Here is a 15,838-nt window from a genome sequence, read left to right as displayed (position 1 = left end):
CAGTACTATGTCTAATTTTCTGAGGAATCGCCAAACTTATTTCCAGAGTGGTTGTACCAGCTTGCAATCCTTAAATGGGCAATATATTACTTGCAGTATAAACTTTCTTTATTAATAGAAAACTTTTGGTGTTGTGGGCTATTTTTTTTAAAGCTTTTATGTAGCTTCTTGAACACCGCAAAAACTGCACTGTCTTTCACTGAGCATTTTCTAGGGAATTGTTTGTGTTTTCCTGAAGTTTCCTTTTCTCATGACTTTGCAGCTACACATTCTTTTCCAGTTTCATCATGGATCACTGTTACATGTGTGGTCTGTAATTGATTGAAATACAATGTGGTTCATGATTGTGATTAAATTTGTTTCAATTTATTGTTGTCTGTATCAGTCTTTTAGTGCTGGAGATCAGACCAAAGGCCTTACACATACTAAGTGCATGCACTCTGGCCCCAGTCTTGATCTCTTTCACCCTTCCAACCTTTTCCTCCTTAATCCCTTCCAACCCCCCAATACCAGGTAGGAGAGCGAGAAAGCGATTTAGACCTCTAAACTGATTCCTGATGATTAAGGGTGTTGATTTTCTTGGTGGCAAGTCCAATCTTCTGGTCTCTGCTCACAAGCACTTGACAAACTACAGCAGCAGAAAAAAATAGCAGCCTCCATTGCAAGAGACAAATCATAGTCACCTGCTATAAAGCAGCCTCTTTTCCCATGCCTGGGATTAAAAAAAAAAAACATATTCACATAACATAACTGGGTTTTTAAAGAAACCAAAATTCTTACTATACCCTGTAGCTGGGCTGGGTGACTTTTTTTTTTTTGCTGAATTTATATCACTTACTGCTTTTAATTTTTCCCATAAGTTTTGCTTACATTTTCCCACATGTATCTCTTATCTTTTAATGGTGGATGTTTTGAGCTTTTAGCATATTCTGTTACTCTGTTTTCCTCATTTAGTTATATCCTTATAATTAGGGTATTTATACATACTGTTTATGTCCCCTTTACTGTTTTGTATCTGAATTCTCTGATTACATAGATTCGATGGTAGAACTGAGTCAGACAGATGTGTTTCAGATCAGGACAGTGCCACTAGCCTTTACTGTGATGAACAGAAAGATGCCAAACTGTGTAAGCTTTGTGTACTTTGTTTATAATAAAGATAATAATGTCTGCCCCAAGATGATTAGAAAGATTAAGTAATTTATTATGGCAGCCTATTCATAAACACAAATGTTTTCCATTCTTCCCTGTAACTGCAACAACAGTACACAATTTATATTTTCTAATTTTTTTTTTAAATTTCAGAAACCAGATGATACAGACATTGTATATTATAATACAAACAGAAAACACAGTCTGAAAAGGTAAATTCTCTTTTTTTCTTGACAACTTTTTCAGTTTTGGCTCAGAATTAGACTAAAAAATTAATTTTTAGTACTTGGGATTGAACTCCAATATTTTTTGAGTGCTAAGCAAGCACTAGGCTATATCAACACCCTTGGATTTAGGGACTGGGTGTTGCTGTCTATGTAGATCAGGCTGGCTTGGAACCTGCCTTGTAGCTTAGGTTAGATCTTGAACTCAAGATCCTCTTGCCTTAACTTGAGCTACCATGATAAACATCAGGACTAAATATTTGTTTATTTAAATTTAATCATTTTTATGTTTATTTTGTGTTGGGGCATATATGGTGTGGTGTGTTTGTGGATCATAAACCCTGAGGGAATAGGGTTTTTTCTACTATGGAGGTCCAGGCATGTCAGGCATGGTGGTGGCAAGTACCCTTACCCACTGAGCTATCTTGCTGGTCCAGGACTAAATATTTAAATTTTGAAAACCTTGTATTTACTTTGATTAGTACTGTTTTGCATGCAGATATTTCTGGTAATATCATTACTAGAAGTTTAAGAAAAAGTTAAGTAAAAATTCATCAAACTTATATAAATGCACTTAGACACAGTATAGATTATTAGGGACTTGGTTTTGATCCATAATGTTTTTGTTTTGTTTTGTATTTTTGTTTTTCGAGACAGGGTTTCTCTGTGTAGCCTTGGCTGTCCTTGAACTCACTCTGTAGACCAGGCTGGCCTCTAACTCAGAAATCCACCTGCCTCTGCCTCCCAAGTGCTGGGATTAAAGGTGTGCACCACCACTGCCCGTCTTGATACTTAATTATAATAATATACATAATTTTATTATATTGCTAGTAGAGAACTTGGGAACCTAATTTAGAAATCATACATAGATTATCTTTATATATTGCCTGTGAAAAAATAGGTAATTTTCCAAGTTATAGATATGGTTCTAAAGTTATTTTAATTAACCATCATGTGATGTAAAAAAATGATGGTAGACACAGGAAATTTAGTTTTATTTAATTTCTTCAAAGTGTATAGTTAAGGCATTTTTGTTAATAATGGGGATAAATATAAAAAGTATAATGTGTACATTAAGTTTCAGATAGTTATGAGTACCCAGTGTGGGTTCTAGGAATGAAACTCAGGCCTTCTCATGAGCAGTACAAACTCTTAAGCTCTGAGCCTCCAGCCCTGTTTCTTACATTTCTAAGAAGTTTAGAATGAGTCCAGTTAGCTCTAATGTAATGATACATTGCAACAGAATGTATAACAAATATAACTAACCTAAGTTTCTGTGCTGCTTTATAGATTGAATGTAGATGTTGGCATGCCGAAAAAGAGACCAAAATTCAGTTCTTCGACCCAAGTAGCATCATATTTAAATAATAATCAAATTACTTCACACAGTTGTTCATCAAATGGAACTAAAGATACTAAACTTAAAGATTGTAAATTGACAAATATTGGAAGTAAGCTTGATTATGAAATAAAAAACCATAGCCGCATTAAAATTAACAAAGATATGAAATCTAAAGCTGAAGGCCAGACAAAGGAAAAGAATTGGCCTTCTCTGCTTATTCAGAAGAAGATGAAAGAACTCAAGAAAGAAAAAAATAAAGACAGTTCTGAAGAATTGGAGAAATGCAAGAAAAATCAACTTCCTCAGAATTATAATTTCAGCAATATAAACAAGGAACCATTTGAATCAGGAAGAAAGAAGATCAGCTTCAAAATTCCAAAAAAATCCTCTAGTACCCCACAGAAGCTTGTGGAGGAAAACATCTTTAGTATAGATTCTAGTACATCAAAAAGGATTAAGCAGGAGGAGAAGGGACACTTGCAAAGTCACCAGAAGTCATTAAAGCTGGCCAGGCACAAAACTGAAAACTTGTTTTCAGAATCTACACATAAGGAGACTGTTTGTGAGAGGATAAGAAAGTACCATCGTGAGCACCAAGAAATGAATGGTTCAGATTCTAAGGAAAACCACAGCCAGGTAATGTATAAAATGAAGGGTTTGTTTTTTAGTAAAAGTATTTAAAATACTCAGGTTTTAGTTGCTTCTGCTATTGTTGATAATCCCAGAGGACCGATTCTAATTTAGACATGCAGATAATGCATTTGTTTCCTGTATTATTCTTTTTCATTCCAGCTTCTTTAGGATAATATTGATACCACCTGGTTTTGGAATCATAGTGCAATATCTAGTTTCTTGTGCTCTGGGACAAAGAACTGGACAGAAACATGCAGATATTTGACAGCAAAAGGAGAGAATTTATTCAGAAAGAATACCATTCTAGGCAGCAACAGTTTGTTAGAAGATAGACTTCCAAGGGGAGGAAGCTGTCCTGTGCAGAGATGAACTTTAGCCATCAATTTCCTGCCTACTGCACAGAGTTGCAGTTTTATATTACTTCAGTGTGGACTTTCTGGCTTAATTTAGCACTGGATTTTTCTGTGGGTGCTCTGTTATGTGTGGTTCTACATACAGCCTTATACATTGCATTATCACAACTTAAATTAGAATCTTATTCTACCCAGGGTGTATCGTATTATAATTGGTGCACTTTCAGAGACTGGAGTACCTCTATGCTTGTGTCTGTAGTGAGAGCTAGCCATTCCTGGGGGCAATATGTCTGTCTGTCATGTTTCAGACTTCTTTTCCTACTTATTTTCCTTATATGCTATTTTTGGCAAGGCTTTGTGAAACTAATTGCTGCCCTGTTCTACTTGAATTTCATGGCAGATGTTAAGTATTCATAACAAAAAGGAATGTGATTATGCTGAGTCAGTTCCCATAGTCCTTTGACATAAGCTCTGTAGTAGTGTCTTAGACTTTTCTAAACTCAGATAGACGAGCCTGCAGGAGCTACTATTCTAAAGGGCTTATTTCTTTAACAGATTACCTTTTTCAGTTCTGCTGTTTCAGACACTGCAATAAATTAGCCTGTAAGAGACACATGGTCTTGATTTTAGAGATTTACTCATGTAAGGAGAAAGAGTTCTTTAAATATAATAAAGTACTTCTCACTTAATATTAGCATGTATAATGTAAGAATAATATAGTACACTATAACTTAAGAGAGACTGACTAGAGAGACCAACATTTATATTGAGAATAAAAGAATGGATAGAGGTTACTCAGGTGAAGACGAAATGGAATGGAATGGGGAAGCAGGAATATTCTAGGCAGAAGGTATTTCACTGTTTATATGAACAGCAGTGTATCCACTGAGATTTCTCCGTTCTAGTGTCTTGGAACAAAGAATTGTACAATTTGATAATTATAGGATAATTATTATCCTTAACCAAAGACTGATTATTCAGAACTATAATGGTGGTCCTCAGAATGGAAGTAGGCTAAAGAGCTAGCATAAGTCCAAGGCTCAAAAGCCCCAGTTCCCTGGAGTTCTGATCACCTTCTCCCATATTTGTGTATCACAAGCTTTTCTTGTGCATGCGTTGATTTTACATGTAACCCTGTAGAGATGCATTTCCAGTCTTTCTGTGAGTGGCTTCTTTCATGTACTAATCTTGATGCCTCTGTTGTGCCATAACATGAACAGAAACCAGAATCCAGGCTAGAAACCTTAGCACATTCTTTTTTCTAGATTACATTGGCATTTGTGAATCACTTTAATAACCTTTCTCTGACCTTTTCTATGGTGAATAAAATTATTTACCTTTAAGAGAACTTTTAGAACTTTGAAATATTTTAACTTTGGCATTTTAAAATCTGGGTATAATAGCACACAACTCTAATCCTAGCACCTGGGAGGTGGAGGTGGGAGGTTCAGGAATTTACAGGAATTCTCTTAGCTATATGTGAATTCAAAGCCAGCATGAACTGAGTTACACTAGACTGTGTTCTAAAAACAAAACAAAAACACACAGAATCTGTGGCATTGCATGCTTTTATAATCCCAGTATTCTGGAGACTGAGACGGGATATTGTCACAAGTTCAAGGCTAGCCTGTTCTGTATATAGCAGAAGAAAAGAGACCAAGACACACAGATACAGAAAGAGAAGTATTGGATGGAAATCCAAGGCTAAGTAATAGATGATTTTATGTCTTTGCTGGTTTGAATGAGAATGCCCTCCCTATAAGCTCATGTATTTGCTTAGTCTTTGTCTTAGTCAGGGTTTCTATTCTTGCACAAACATCATGACCAAGAAGCAAGTTGTGGAGGACAGAGTTTATTCAACTTACACTTCTTCACTGCTGTTGATCACCAAAGGAAGTCAGGACTGGAACTCAAGCAGGTCAGGAAGCAGGATCTGATGCAGAGGCCATGGAGGGACGTTGCTTACTGGCTTGCTTCCCCTGGCTTGCTCAGCTTGCTTTCTTATAGAACCCAAGACTACCACCCCAGCGATGGCACCACCCACAAGGGGCCCTCCCTCCTTATCACTAATTGAGAAAATGCCTTACAGCCGGATCTCTTGGAGGCATTTCCTCACCTGAAGCTCCCTCCTCTGTGATAACTCCTACCTGTATCAAGTTGACACACAAAACCAGCCAGGACAGTCTTTGATTGATGAACTAACTGTGCAAGGATTAGGAGGTATTTCCTTGTTGGAGGAGGTATGTTGCTCTGGATGGGCTTTAAGATTTCTAAAGGCCAAGCCAGGTCCAGTGTGTCTCTGCCTGCTGCCTGGAGATAGGATGCAGCTCTCTGCTGCTGCTTCAGTGCCTGTCTGCTTCCTGCCATGGTGATCTGGATGAACCAACCCTCTGAAACTGTAAGCAAGACCCCCAATTAAATACTTCCTTTATAAGAGTTGACTTGTCATGGTGTTGCTTCATAGCAAATGAACAGTAACTAAGATTGTCTCACAGGAAAGCCTAGCATTTTGTTTTCTATCTCATAGATGGTAGAGAGGCTCCGAGAGGTAATCAGGGAAGCAAGATAGTCTTGTTGTCTCATTTAGAGTCAATTTGAGTCCAAATAAAACGTTGATCTCATTCATTGTATTTAATCAAGCATAGTAGGGCGAAGCCAAAGTAAAAGGCATTTTTGATAGGCTTAGGAAATTTCAAAGGTAGTTTACTTAGTTTCCTGCATTGTTATGTGATAGACTCATTGACCTTTCTGAAGGTCACAGGGGTTAGAGAGCACCAGGTAGGACCAGTCTAATCAAGATCACATAGGAACTTAGAATGTCTAGTTACAAGTAGATCTCAGCATTCTAGCTTCCTTGTTATTTGAGATCTCTCAGACACTGGACCACCAACCAGGCTGCACCAGCTGACATGAGGCCCCGAGCACAAATGCAGCAGAGGACTGCCGGGTCTGGGTTCTGTCAGAGAAGATGCACCTACCCCTTGAGACTGAAGGCCCCAGGGAGTTTAGAGGTCTGGTGGGGTGAGGGGTAGGGACATAGGGACATCCTTGTGGAGACAAGGCAGTAGGAAGGAGATATGGGATGGGGACAGTCAGAGGGTGGACCAGGAAGGGGATAAAAATCTGGAGTGTAAAGAAAACGATTAAATAAAATTTTAAAAAGAAGGAATTTGGGCTGGAGAGATGGCTCAGCGGTTAAGAGCACAGACTGCTCTCCGAAGGTCCTGAGTTCAAATCCCAGCAACCACATGGTGGCTCATAACCATCTGTAATGAGATCTGATGCTCTCTTCTGGGGTGTCTGAAGACAGCTACAGTGTACTTATATATAATAAACAAGTACATCTAGAAAAAAAAAGAAATTTTAATAAGATATAAAGTAAGAGAGAAAAGGAATTATAAATCTTATATAAGATGTTAAAGTGCTGGCACAGAGTTGTAGTTTATGGAAAGATATTTCAAGTCTCTATTAGAAGACAGAAAACAAAGCTGACCTCTTGTGCTCTCATTGTGCATAATACAACTCTGGTTTTTTCCTTTAGCTGTAATACAGTCCTTAGATTTCTCTAGTTGTTTGCTTAGATCATTTTAAAAAATGGCTCAGTGATCTTTAGAGCTGTGAAGCAATTCAGTGATTTCTGAATAAAAGTTTTCTGCCACTGAAAGTCTGTTTATCTTTTTGATGGATATTCCTCGGGGTGGCAAATAATTGTTATTGAAAAATGAGTATTTTAATGACTATAAAAGTCCTAAAGAGTATGTATGACTCAACATTTTATGATTTGGTAGTACAGGGCTTTTTTCTTTTAGAGGTGATTTCTCATATGGGGGCATTTTTATCCCTCAGGGTGCTTTTTAATGTCTGGAGACATTTTTGTTTGTCAGTGTGTGTGTGGAGGGGGTGACAACATGGCTCAGTGGATGAAGGCACTTGGCACCAAATCTGGTGACCTGGTTTGGATCCTTGGGACCCACATTGTTGAGAGAGATAGCCGACTTCCCCAAGTTGCCCTCTCCCCCCTCTTTCTCTTTTTCTCTTTCTCTTTTTCTCTGTCTCTCTCTTTTTCTTTCTCCCTCTCTCTCTCTCTCTCTCTCACACACACACACACACACACACACATACACAGAGACATACACGGAGGGTTGGGGGGGACAAGGGAAGAAAACCATTTCTAATAGCTGGCAACTTGAGATGCCGTTATACATTATACAAGACCTGACTCTGAACCTTTTTCATTTCAGAGTTTTGAAACACCATGTTCTTCAGTGTCGTCTGAGAATATTCAAGATACAGATGAAGAGGTTACCGATGCACTTATTTACTTTAATTCTTTTAAAGAAATTCAAAGCTATTTCTTCCTTTTGGGTGTGTGTGTGTGATGTGGGCCAGGGACACATTATGTAACCCAGGCTGATTTCAGATTTGTGATCCTCCTGTCTTGGCCTCCTGAATACTGGAATTACAGGAATATGTCAGGGTGCCTTGCTAAGTAGTGTCTACTTCTAGTAAAATGTCTTTAAAAACCTTGGTGGTATGAAAATAATGATGTCTGTTTAAACTCCATAAAAATCCTATCCATCCTATGGTTTGTAGAACTAGAAGCTCAGTTTGTGTTAATTAGGTCATCAAAGACCATTTATTGGAGCTAGGGATGTAGGACAGTCAGTAAAGTGCTTGTTTAGCAGTATAAAGTTCTGAGTTTGATCCTAGCATTGGAAAAAAAATATACTAGGAGAAATATTTGTTTACTTACCGTTTGCTTTAGTTTTTGTTAAGCTAATCTGTTTTAAACAGGGTGATGTTCATCGGCCACAAGTTACTTTTTTTGTTTTTTTTTACTTATTTTATGTATATGCTCTCTTCAGACACACCAAAAAGAGGGCATCAGATCCCCATCAAAGATGGTTGTGAGCCACCATGTGGTTGCTGGGAATTGAACTCAGGACCTCTGGAAGTGCAGTCAGTGCTCTTAACTGCTGAGCTATCTCTCCAGCTTCCAAGTTGCTTTTAGTTTGGTTTAATGTTATGCTTTGTATGTATATACCTAGAATTGCCAAAATGTAATGCGACACCTATACATTCTTTTATTTTTCTACTCAGCAATAAGATGAATTTATTAATGAGTAAAGATGAAAGTTCACAGTATTTTATTGTTTCCTATTGATTTATTTTCTGCCTAGAATGTCCTGATTTGTCTTCATAAAATTATTCTGTATAATTTTATGTTGTCTTAGTAAATTAAAATTCACTGACATTTTCTATTTTTTTCTTTAAACAATTATGGATAACCTTTATTTGTAATAGTTACTTGTATTTTTCTGTCTTAAGAGTCAATGCCCCTTGATAGACTGTTTATGTCTGCTTTAAAGAGAATATGTTTTTGATTCTTCTCCTCCTCCTCTTGTTTAATTTAAAATCTGAGACAGTTTATTGCTGTATATGTAACTCAGGCTGGCCTTGTTCTTGTTGTATAAAGAAAACTGGCCTTGACTTCATGATCTTGTAGCCTCAGCCTTCTGAGTGCTAGAATTATAGGTGTGTGCCATCATCTCCAGCCCATAGTTTAATTCTTATATATCAAGATGTCAGAGAGATACTTCTAAGTGAGAAGGATCTTAAGAGTTATAGTTCAGATCCAAGGAGACGGCTTGTGGGCAAAGGTACTTGTGCAGAAGCACTCTTTTGTTCCCCAGTCAAAATAAACTTTTAAAGTGTAATACAATCAATAATAAGAGGTTTAATGTTTAATTTCTGATGGTTTATAAACAATATTAAAAATCTCAGAGACACTGGATGAGACATTTTTGATTTTTTAATGGAGCCAGGGATTGAATGCAGAGGTCCACACATGCTAGGTAAGCTTTCTATCACTCAGATATAACCTCAGCTCACACTCAGTAAGAAAGCTGGCTCAAGTACTTCTCGATGGCTGTATACTAGGTTTTATATAAGGAACTTCATATGACTTAGATTAATGATACAAAAACCTTGCTGGGCTATGGTGGTACATACCTTTAATTCTAGTACTCAGTAGGCAGAAGCAGGCGGATCTCTGAATTTGAGGCTAGTCTGGTTTACAGAGTGAGTTCCAGAAGATCCTGGGCTACATAGAGAAACCGTGTATCAAGAAAGTAAATCAAAAATTCCTAAAGAAAATAGGTAAAATTTAATATTCTTTATAGATGGGTAAATTAAGTTATAAAGTAGTAAAACAGCTTGCTTTCCTGAGACTCCAGAAAGGAACTGGTTTTAAAACTGGCTATAGAGCCGGGCGTGGTGGCGCACGCCTGTAATCCCAGCACTTGGGAGGCAGACGCAGAGGCAGGTGGATTTTAGCCTGGTCTACAGAGTGAGTTCCAGGACAGCCAGGGCTACACAGAGAAACCCTGTGTGTGGGGGGGGGGGGAGAAATTCATGTTTTCTGTGAGGTGTTTTTGTGATGTATAGCTTTCTTATTAAATATCTGCAATAAGTATCTCAGATACTTCACTGGAATTCTTTATAATTTAGATGCAGATAGTAGAAGAACTCCATGCCGCACGTGTGGGGAAAAGTGTGGATTTACCTGGGGTTCCACCGTCTGCAGAGTTGATGAGTATGGAAATTGACTTGGTGGAAGATGATGTGCATTCTTCTGCTGCTATACTCTGTATGTTAGTTTTTATGATATGCATTCTTCTGCTGCTATACTCTGTATGTTAGTTTTTATGATATCTGCTTTTCTAAGAATTGATGTGAATTGTGTCTTTTATTCTTGTTTTATAGCTTTTAGTTCTTTTAATCTCTAAAGCACTGATCAGTTGGATAGTTTGAAAGTATTATTTTCATGGTTTCTTTGTTAATATTGTAAAGTTTTGGTTATTTTAACTACTGGGAACTGGTAAATACAAAGTACTGGGCATGGTGGTACATACCTGTTGTCTCAGCAGTCAGGATGTTGAGGCAGGAGGATTAGCAGTTTAAGACCATGCTGGACTACATAGAGTTCCAAGGCAGCTTGTTCTATATGTTCTTATATATTCCTTGTCTCAAAATGAGTAAAAATAAATAAATAAATAAGATTACCTAAATTAGTATACCATGTTGAATTCTTGGTAAAAATTATAGTTCTACCTTTTGTCCATATTTAAAATACTCATATTTTAAAAATTTCTAAGCATTTTCCTATATGCTCTAATAGGAAATTTAACCAGATCTTCACAAAGGTCCTATGAAATAATGCTCCTACTTTTATATATTTTCTTTCTTTTATATATATTTAACTTTTCAGTGATATGTTATTGAGGATATAATAAAATTAATTCATACTTCCTGAGTGCATACCTACCAGGGATGCAGGGCAGGATTTAGAGCCATAGTTACTGCTGGGCAGGTTAATTTGTGATTAAAATATATCCCCAAATAATTTATGATAGTTTGCTGGTGTGGGAACTTATGATTTCTGTTTTTTTCTTAAGAATTAACATAACTGGAATCTTGTAGTCCTGTTTACAGGACTTATTTCTATAAGAACACTCCCAGAATCACTTCCATGGGTAGTTCTCCAGGCTTTGTTTTGTTGTTTTTTCCTGCGTTTCTGCTTCACCAGGCCTTACCCTCTCTGACCTTGACAAGTCCCCTGTACCCTCTTCTGCCCAGTCTCCCTGGCTTCCCTCAGGGAATCCTTGACTGGAAAGTAATTCAGTGGCAGCAAGTGATGGGCTAGTTAGGCAGCAGCTTGAGAATCCTATTCTTGATTCTCTTATAACCTTAAGCTTACAAGGAAGGTTTTAAATTTAAAAGCTTTATCTGTACTTCTATGATACCAAATGTAGTCATAATTTATTATTATCAAGTGTTGTGAAATATTAACTCTGCTCTTCTCTAGCAAATACTGCCTCAGACAAAAAGCTTCTAATTGTTATTGACACAAATATTCTGATGAATCATCTCAAATTTGTGAAAATTTTGAAGATGACAGAAATACCAGGTAATTATAAACCAGGTAAACAAAACAAGTATTCACAGATTCTGATTTTCTGTTTTTTGAGTTGATACTTTATATTAACATAGTTCATTTTCTCACAAACATTAGCATCTGAAGTTTTTAAGAAGATACCTTTAGTAGTGGAATCTTGAAATCTAGAATACATTTTAGATGGCACTTACTATATTTTAAAATTGTTTATTGTGAAATTGTTTGCATTGTAAATCTTGATTATAGAAGTTATGTCTGACAAATTCATTCTTTTTGTTATCTGGTAATTTTTAATGTTTAAAGTCTTAGCATTCTTTTGGCTTTTAGGTCCTCTTTAAATTCCATATTTTAGTTATATCATTTGTTTGTGTTTGTTTATTTGTGTGTACACACACACACATATGTGCATGCCATAGGATGTGTGTGGAAGTTAGGGGACAACTTGAGTCTCTTTCTCCTGCCACCATGTGAATCACCAGGCTTGGCAGCAGTGTACTTACCCACTGAGGCATCTCCGCGGTGGAGACTGTACTTTAAAACTGACTTCTGCAGAAATTGGTTTAATAACTCAGTACATGTTGGAGTCTTAAAAAAAAAATCTTTCTACTTTTTAGGATTTGACACACTTGTGTTAATAATTCCCTGGGTGGTGATGCAAGAGCTAGATCGTATGAAGGCAGGAAAATTACTAAAACATGTCCAACATAAAGCTGTACCTGCAATTCATTTTATCAACGACAGCCTCAAAAGTCAAGATAGAAAGCTATGGGGTCAGTCATTACAGCTGGCATCCCAAAAACTTTGTAAGTATTGTTCGCTGTGGGGTATGCCTTGATAAAGATTTGTTTGAGTGCTTGCTTATTTTTGGAAGGAAGTAGTTTAAAAATTTAAGTGTGTAGGTCTAGATTGTGGAGCGAAAAGAATGTGGTAATTTATGGCTCATTTTGGGAATCCATGGTTTTGTTTTATTGTTTTTCCTATACTTTCTTAGCTATGTATGTTAGCATTTCTCAGAGTGATGATACAGTTTTATTCATACGGTTATACTATAGAACTTTGGATCCCCATTTCTTTTTTTGTAATGATTTCCATTTCCATTTTATTGCTTCCTCTCCCTTTTCTCCCTCCCTCAACCTTTTCTCTTCTCTTGTTCCTCTCCTATCTTTTCTCCTCAGACCTTTCCCTTCTTTTCTGTCTTCTCTCCTCACTTTGTGTATTTTCTGCCAAGGGGGGCCACGATTTGCTTTCTTTTTTTCCTTACATTTCTCTAAATGCAGTGTTTAGAGGTTTAGGAAAAGCAGGCACAAGAAAGTTAGTTTCAGACCTTGTAAACTGAGAAAATTTCAAGCAGGATGCAATTATATATTCATAATATTTGAGTGATACATCGAGATTAGAATTCATAGCGTTTAGTTTGTAGTCAGATCTTTACCACTCATATCACACTTCTGTCCTTTGAATCAGGCATTCAAAGTTGTGAAGATGTTGTTTTGCATCTTCATTTTATTTAGTGAGTTTTCTGCCTTTCAGATGTATTTATAAAAATAAATGCTTGGACAGTTTTAGCTTTTCAACAAAATTGAGCAGAAGGTATGGAATTTTTTCCCTAATCCTTTCTAGTCCCATATATAATAATTTTCTTACAATCAATGCCTCCACCAGAATAAGAAATATATTATAGCCAGATACGGTGGCACATGCCTTTAATCCTAGCAGTTAAGGGGCAGAGGCAGGCAGATCTCTATGAGTGTGAGGCCACTTTGCTCCACACAGTGAGTTTCAGGACAGCTGAGTCTACAGAGATACCCTGTCTCAAAAAAACAAAAAGGAAAAAAAGGTATTACAGTCAGTGAACCTGCATTGATGTGTCATCGTTACCTAGTGTACATTATATGGGTTTGGAGAAATATATAGTGGCGTGCGTGTATCCACCACCAGAGTAGTTTCATTGCCTCAAAACATAGATATTTTTAATTTGTAAATACTGCCTAGATTAATCAGGTAACATAAGATTTATTTTCTATATTTGTGTGGGTGTATTTTTATGATGTGTATGTACACATGCGCGCGCGCGCGCGCGCATGTGCACATACACACACACACACACACACACACACACACACACACACACACCTACCTACCTACCTACCTACCTACCTACCTACCTATCTACCTCTGTGAATGAGAAAGCCAGAGGTTGATGTTTGGTATCTTCCTTAGAGCAGGAACTTACTGACTGAGCTATTGTCCCAGCCTACCCTGTCACCATCCCAGCTGTTTTTCCTTTTTGCCCAGGCTCACTCTAGCCCAGGCTAACCTTGATTTTGTGGCAATCTTCCTGTCTCAGCCTCTTGAAACAGAAATTACAAGCATGAGTCGACTTGCTCAAGTGCTATGTAGATTTCGAACGGTCTTACTAATAGGTGCTGTGCTGCATTTGCAGATGGTTTGAGTGATGAGAACAACGATGACCGAGTATTAAAGTGCTGTCTTCAGTACCAGGAATTATTCCCGTGTTCTCTTGTTATTCTGTGCACGTGAGTTTTAAAGTCATTTTGCTTTTTAAGAATAATACCTTATAGCAAAGAATTTTTAGAAATTATATTTACCAACTCAGGGATCAAATAATTATTTTATAAGTCTACTACTAATCATACTCAGCTTTTTTTTATGATATGTGATTCCAGAGGAATGTGATACTAAATAGGTGAAATTTTATTTTAGTTTAATTTATATAGTATTCAGAATACTTTAGAAAGAGGATGGGGGTAGGGGGGCAGAATTGGTATCAAAATCTTAAAGAATTTTTCAGTTGTATGAAGGAAGAAGTTGATTATTTATTCATATACAAATAGAAGGTAGCTTGTGTTCTATTATGTCATGAGTGTCTGTTCTGCAATAAATTTGGGCTAGAATCTTAGGCCTTCTAATTTTCAGCTATATGAATCTGCAGCTTTCCTAACTTAGCTTAACTTAGCTTTGTGTTTAATAAGCAGAAGAATTGTACTTCTTAATCAGATAGTGTATGTAAAGGAGTTGGGTGGTGCCTAGCGTATGGTCATATCTTTTTTTTTCTTTTTCTTTTTTTTTTGAGACAGGGTTTCTTGTAGTCATGTAGCCCTGGTTGATCTAGATTTTTGTTTGTTTTTTTTTGTTTGTTTGTTTTTTGTTTCACCAAAACTGTGTTTCCCTGTGTAATCCTAGTGTTCTGGAACTGGTTTTATAGACTAGGCTGGCCAGCCTCGAACTCAGAGATTTACCTGCCTCTTCCTCCCTAGTGGTCGTGTGCCCCAATCTTCTGGCTGGGCTAGAACTCTTACTTGGAGTAGGCTGGCATCAAACTCACAAAGAGTAGTGAAATAAAGACATGTACTGCCACACTCAGCGTGATTGTTCTTTAAATGATGATAATGTATATTGTATAAGTCATCTGCTTGTACCTTCTACTATAAGGATACATCTGTTTGCTTGTCTGGATAATGTTGTTACAGTTATCACTTGTTGATCGTACTAATGGGGGAAACTTTGGCAACACAGTGTATTATGCATTCTTTTTCTTGAAGATGCATGTATGGGTATGTGCAGGTGAAGGCAGGCGCTCTCAGAGGCCAGGGCATCTGGTGCTGTGAGTGAGCAAGAAGCACTCATACGTAACCTGGAGAGGGACCTCCCCAGTCCTACAAATGCTTTCATCAAGTTCATTTTTAGACTTTTTAACCATTTTTAATGTTTCTATTGATAGTCATCAACTTTGACTTGTGTTTGAACTGACAAATAGTTGATCTTCTAAAATGTTTTTATTTTCCCCTAACCCCACCTTTAGGGATGATAGAAATTTAAGAAGTAAAGGCCTGATAAGTGGTGTGAAGTCACTCAGTAAAGAAGAACTGGATACAGAGATAGTAAATTTAACTCTGAACACAGATTTGTGTCATCAGCCTTGTATTTCTAAGCAGCAGCTGAAAGCAGGTAATATTTTTACTATGAATAATTAGAAATATGTCTTCTGCCCTAATATATTTGGTAATTTTGAAACTAATAACAAATTTCCATTTTGTACATTTAAAATTATAGTAAGTTTAGAACACTTGCTTATATGTATTAAATAAATACATGTAAGTGGGGGCAGGGGGTATGAGCCCGGGTTTCTCTGTGTAGCTCTGCCTGTCCTGGAACT

General features: G+C 37.0%; 1 protein-coding gene across 1 annotated transcript in view; it reads left to right on the top strand.

The window, feature by feature from the left end:
• Swt1 (SWT1 RNA endoribonuclease homolog) overlaps nucleotides 1-15,838 on the top strand; it is a 52,219-nt gene that overhangs the window by 10,330 nt on the left and 26,051 nt on the right. The window contains exons 5-12 of the mRNA XM_052201100.1: nucleotides 1,306-1,364; nucleotides 2,667-3,354; nucleotides 7,946-8,005; nucleotides 10,215-10,353; nucleotides 11,572-11,673; nucleotides 12,276-12,464; nucleotides 14,105-14,198; nucleotides 15,485-15,630. Of these exons, the coding sequence (XP_052057060.1) occupies nucleotides 1,306-1,364; nucleotides 2,667-3,354; nucleotides 7,946-8,005; nucleotides 10,215-10,353; nucleotides 11,572-11,673; nucleotides 12,276-12,464; nucleotides 14,105-14,198; nucleotides 15,485-15,630 (1,477 nt within the window). The remainder of the gene's footprint in view (nucleotides 1-1,305; nucleotides 1,365-2,666; nucleotides 3,355-7,945; nucleotides 8,006-10,214; nucleotides 10,354-11,571; nucleotides 11,674-12,275; nucleotides 12,465-14,104; nucleotides 14,199-15,484; nucleotides 15,631-15,838) is intronic.

Source organism: Apodemus sylvaticus, chromosome 12 (genome assembly GCF_947179515.1).
Source record: "Apodemus sylvaticus chromosome 12, mApoSyl1.1, whole genome shotgun sequence".
Lineage (NCBI taxonomy): Eukaryota > Metazoa > Chordata > Mammalia > Rodentia > Muridae > Apodemus > Apodemus sylvaticus.
This window is presented reverse-complemented; position numbering and strand designations above follow the sequence as displayed.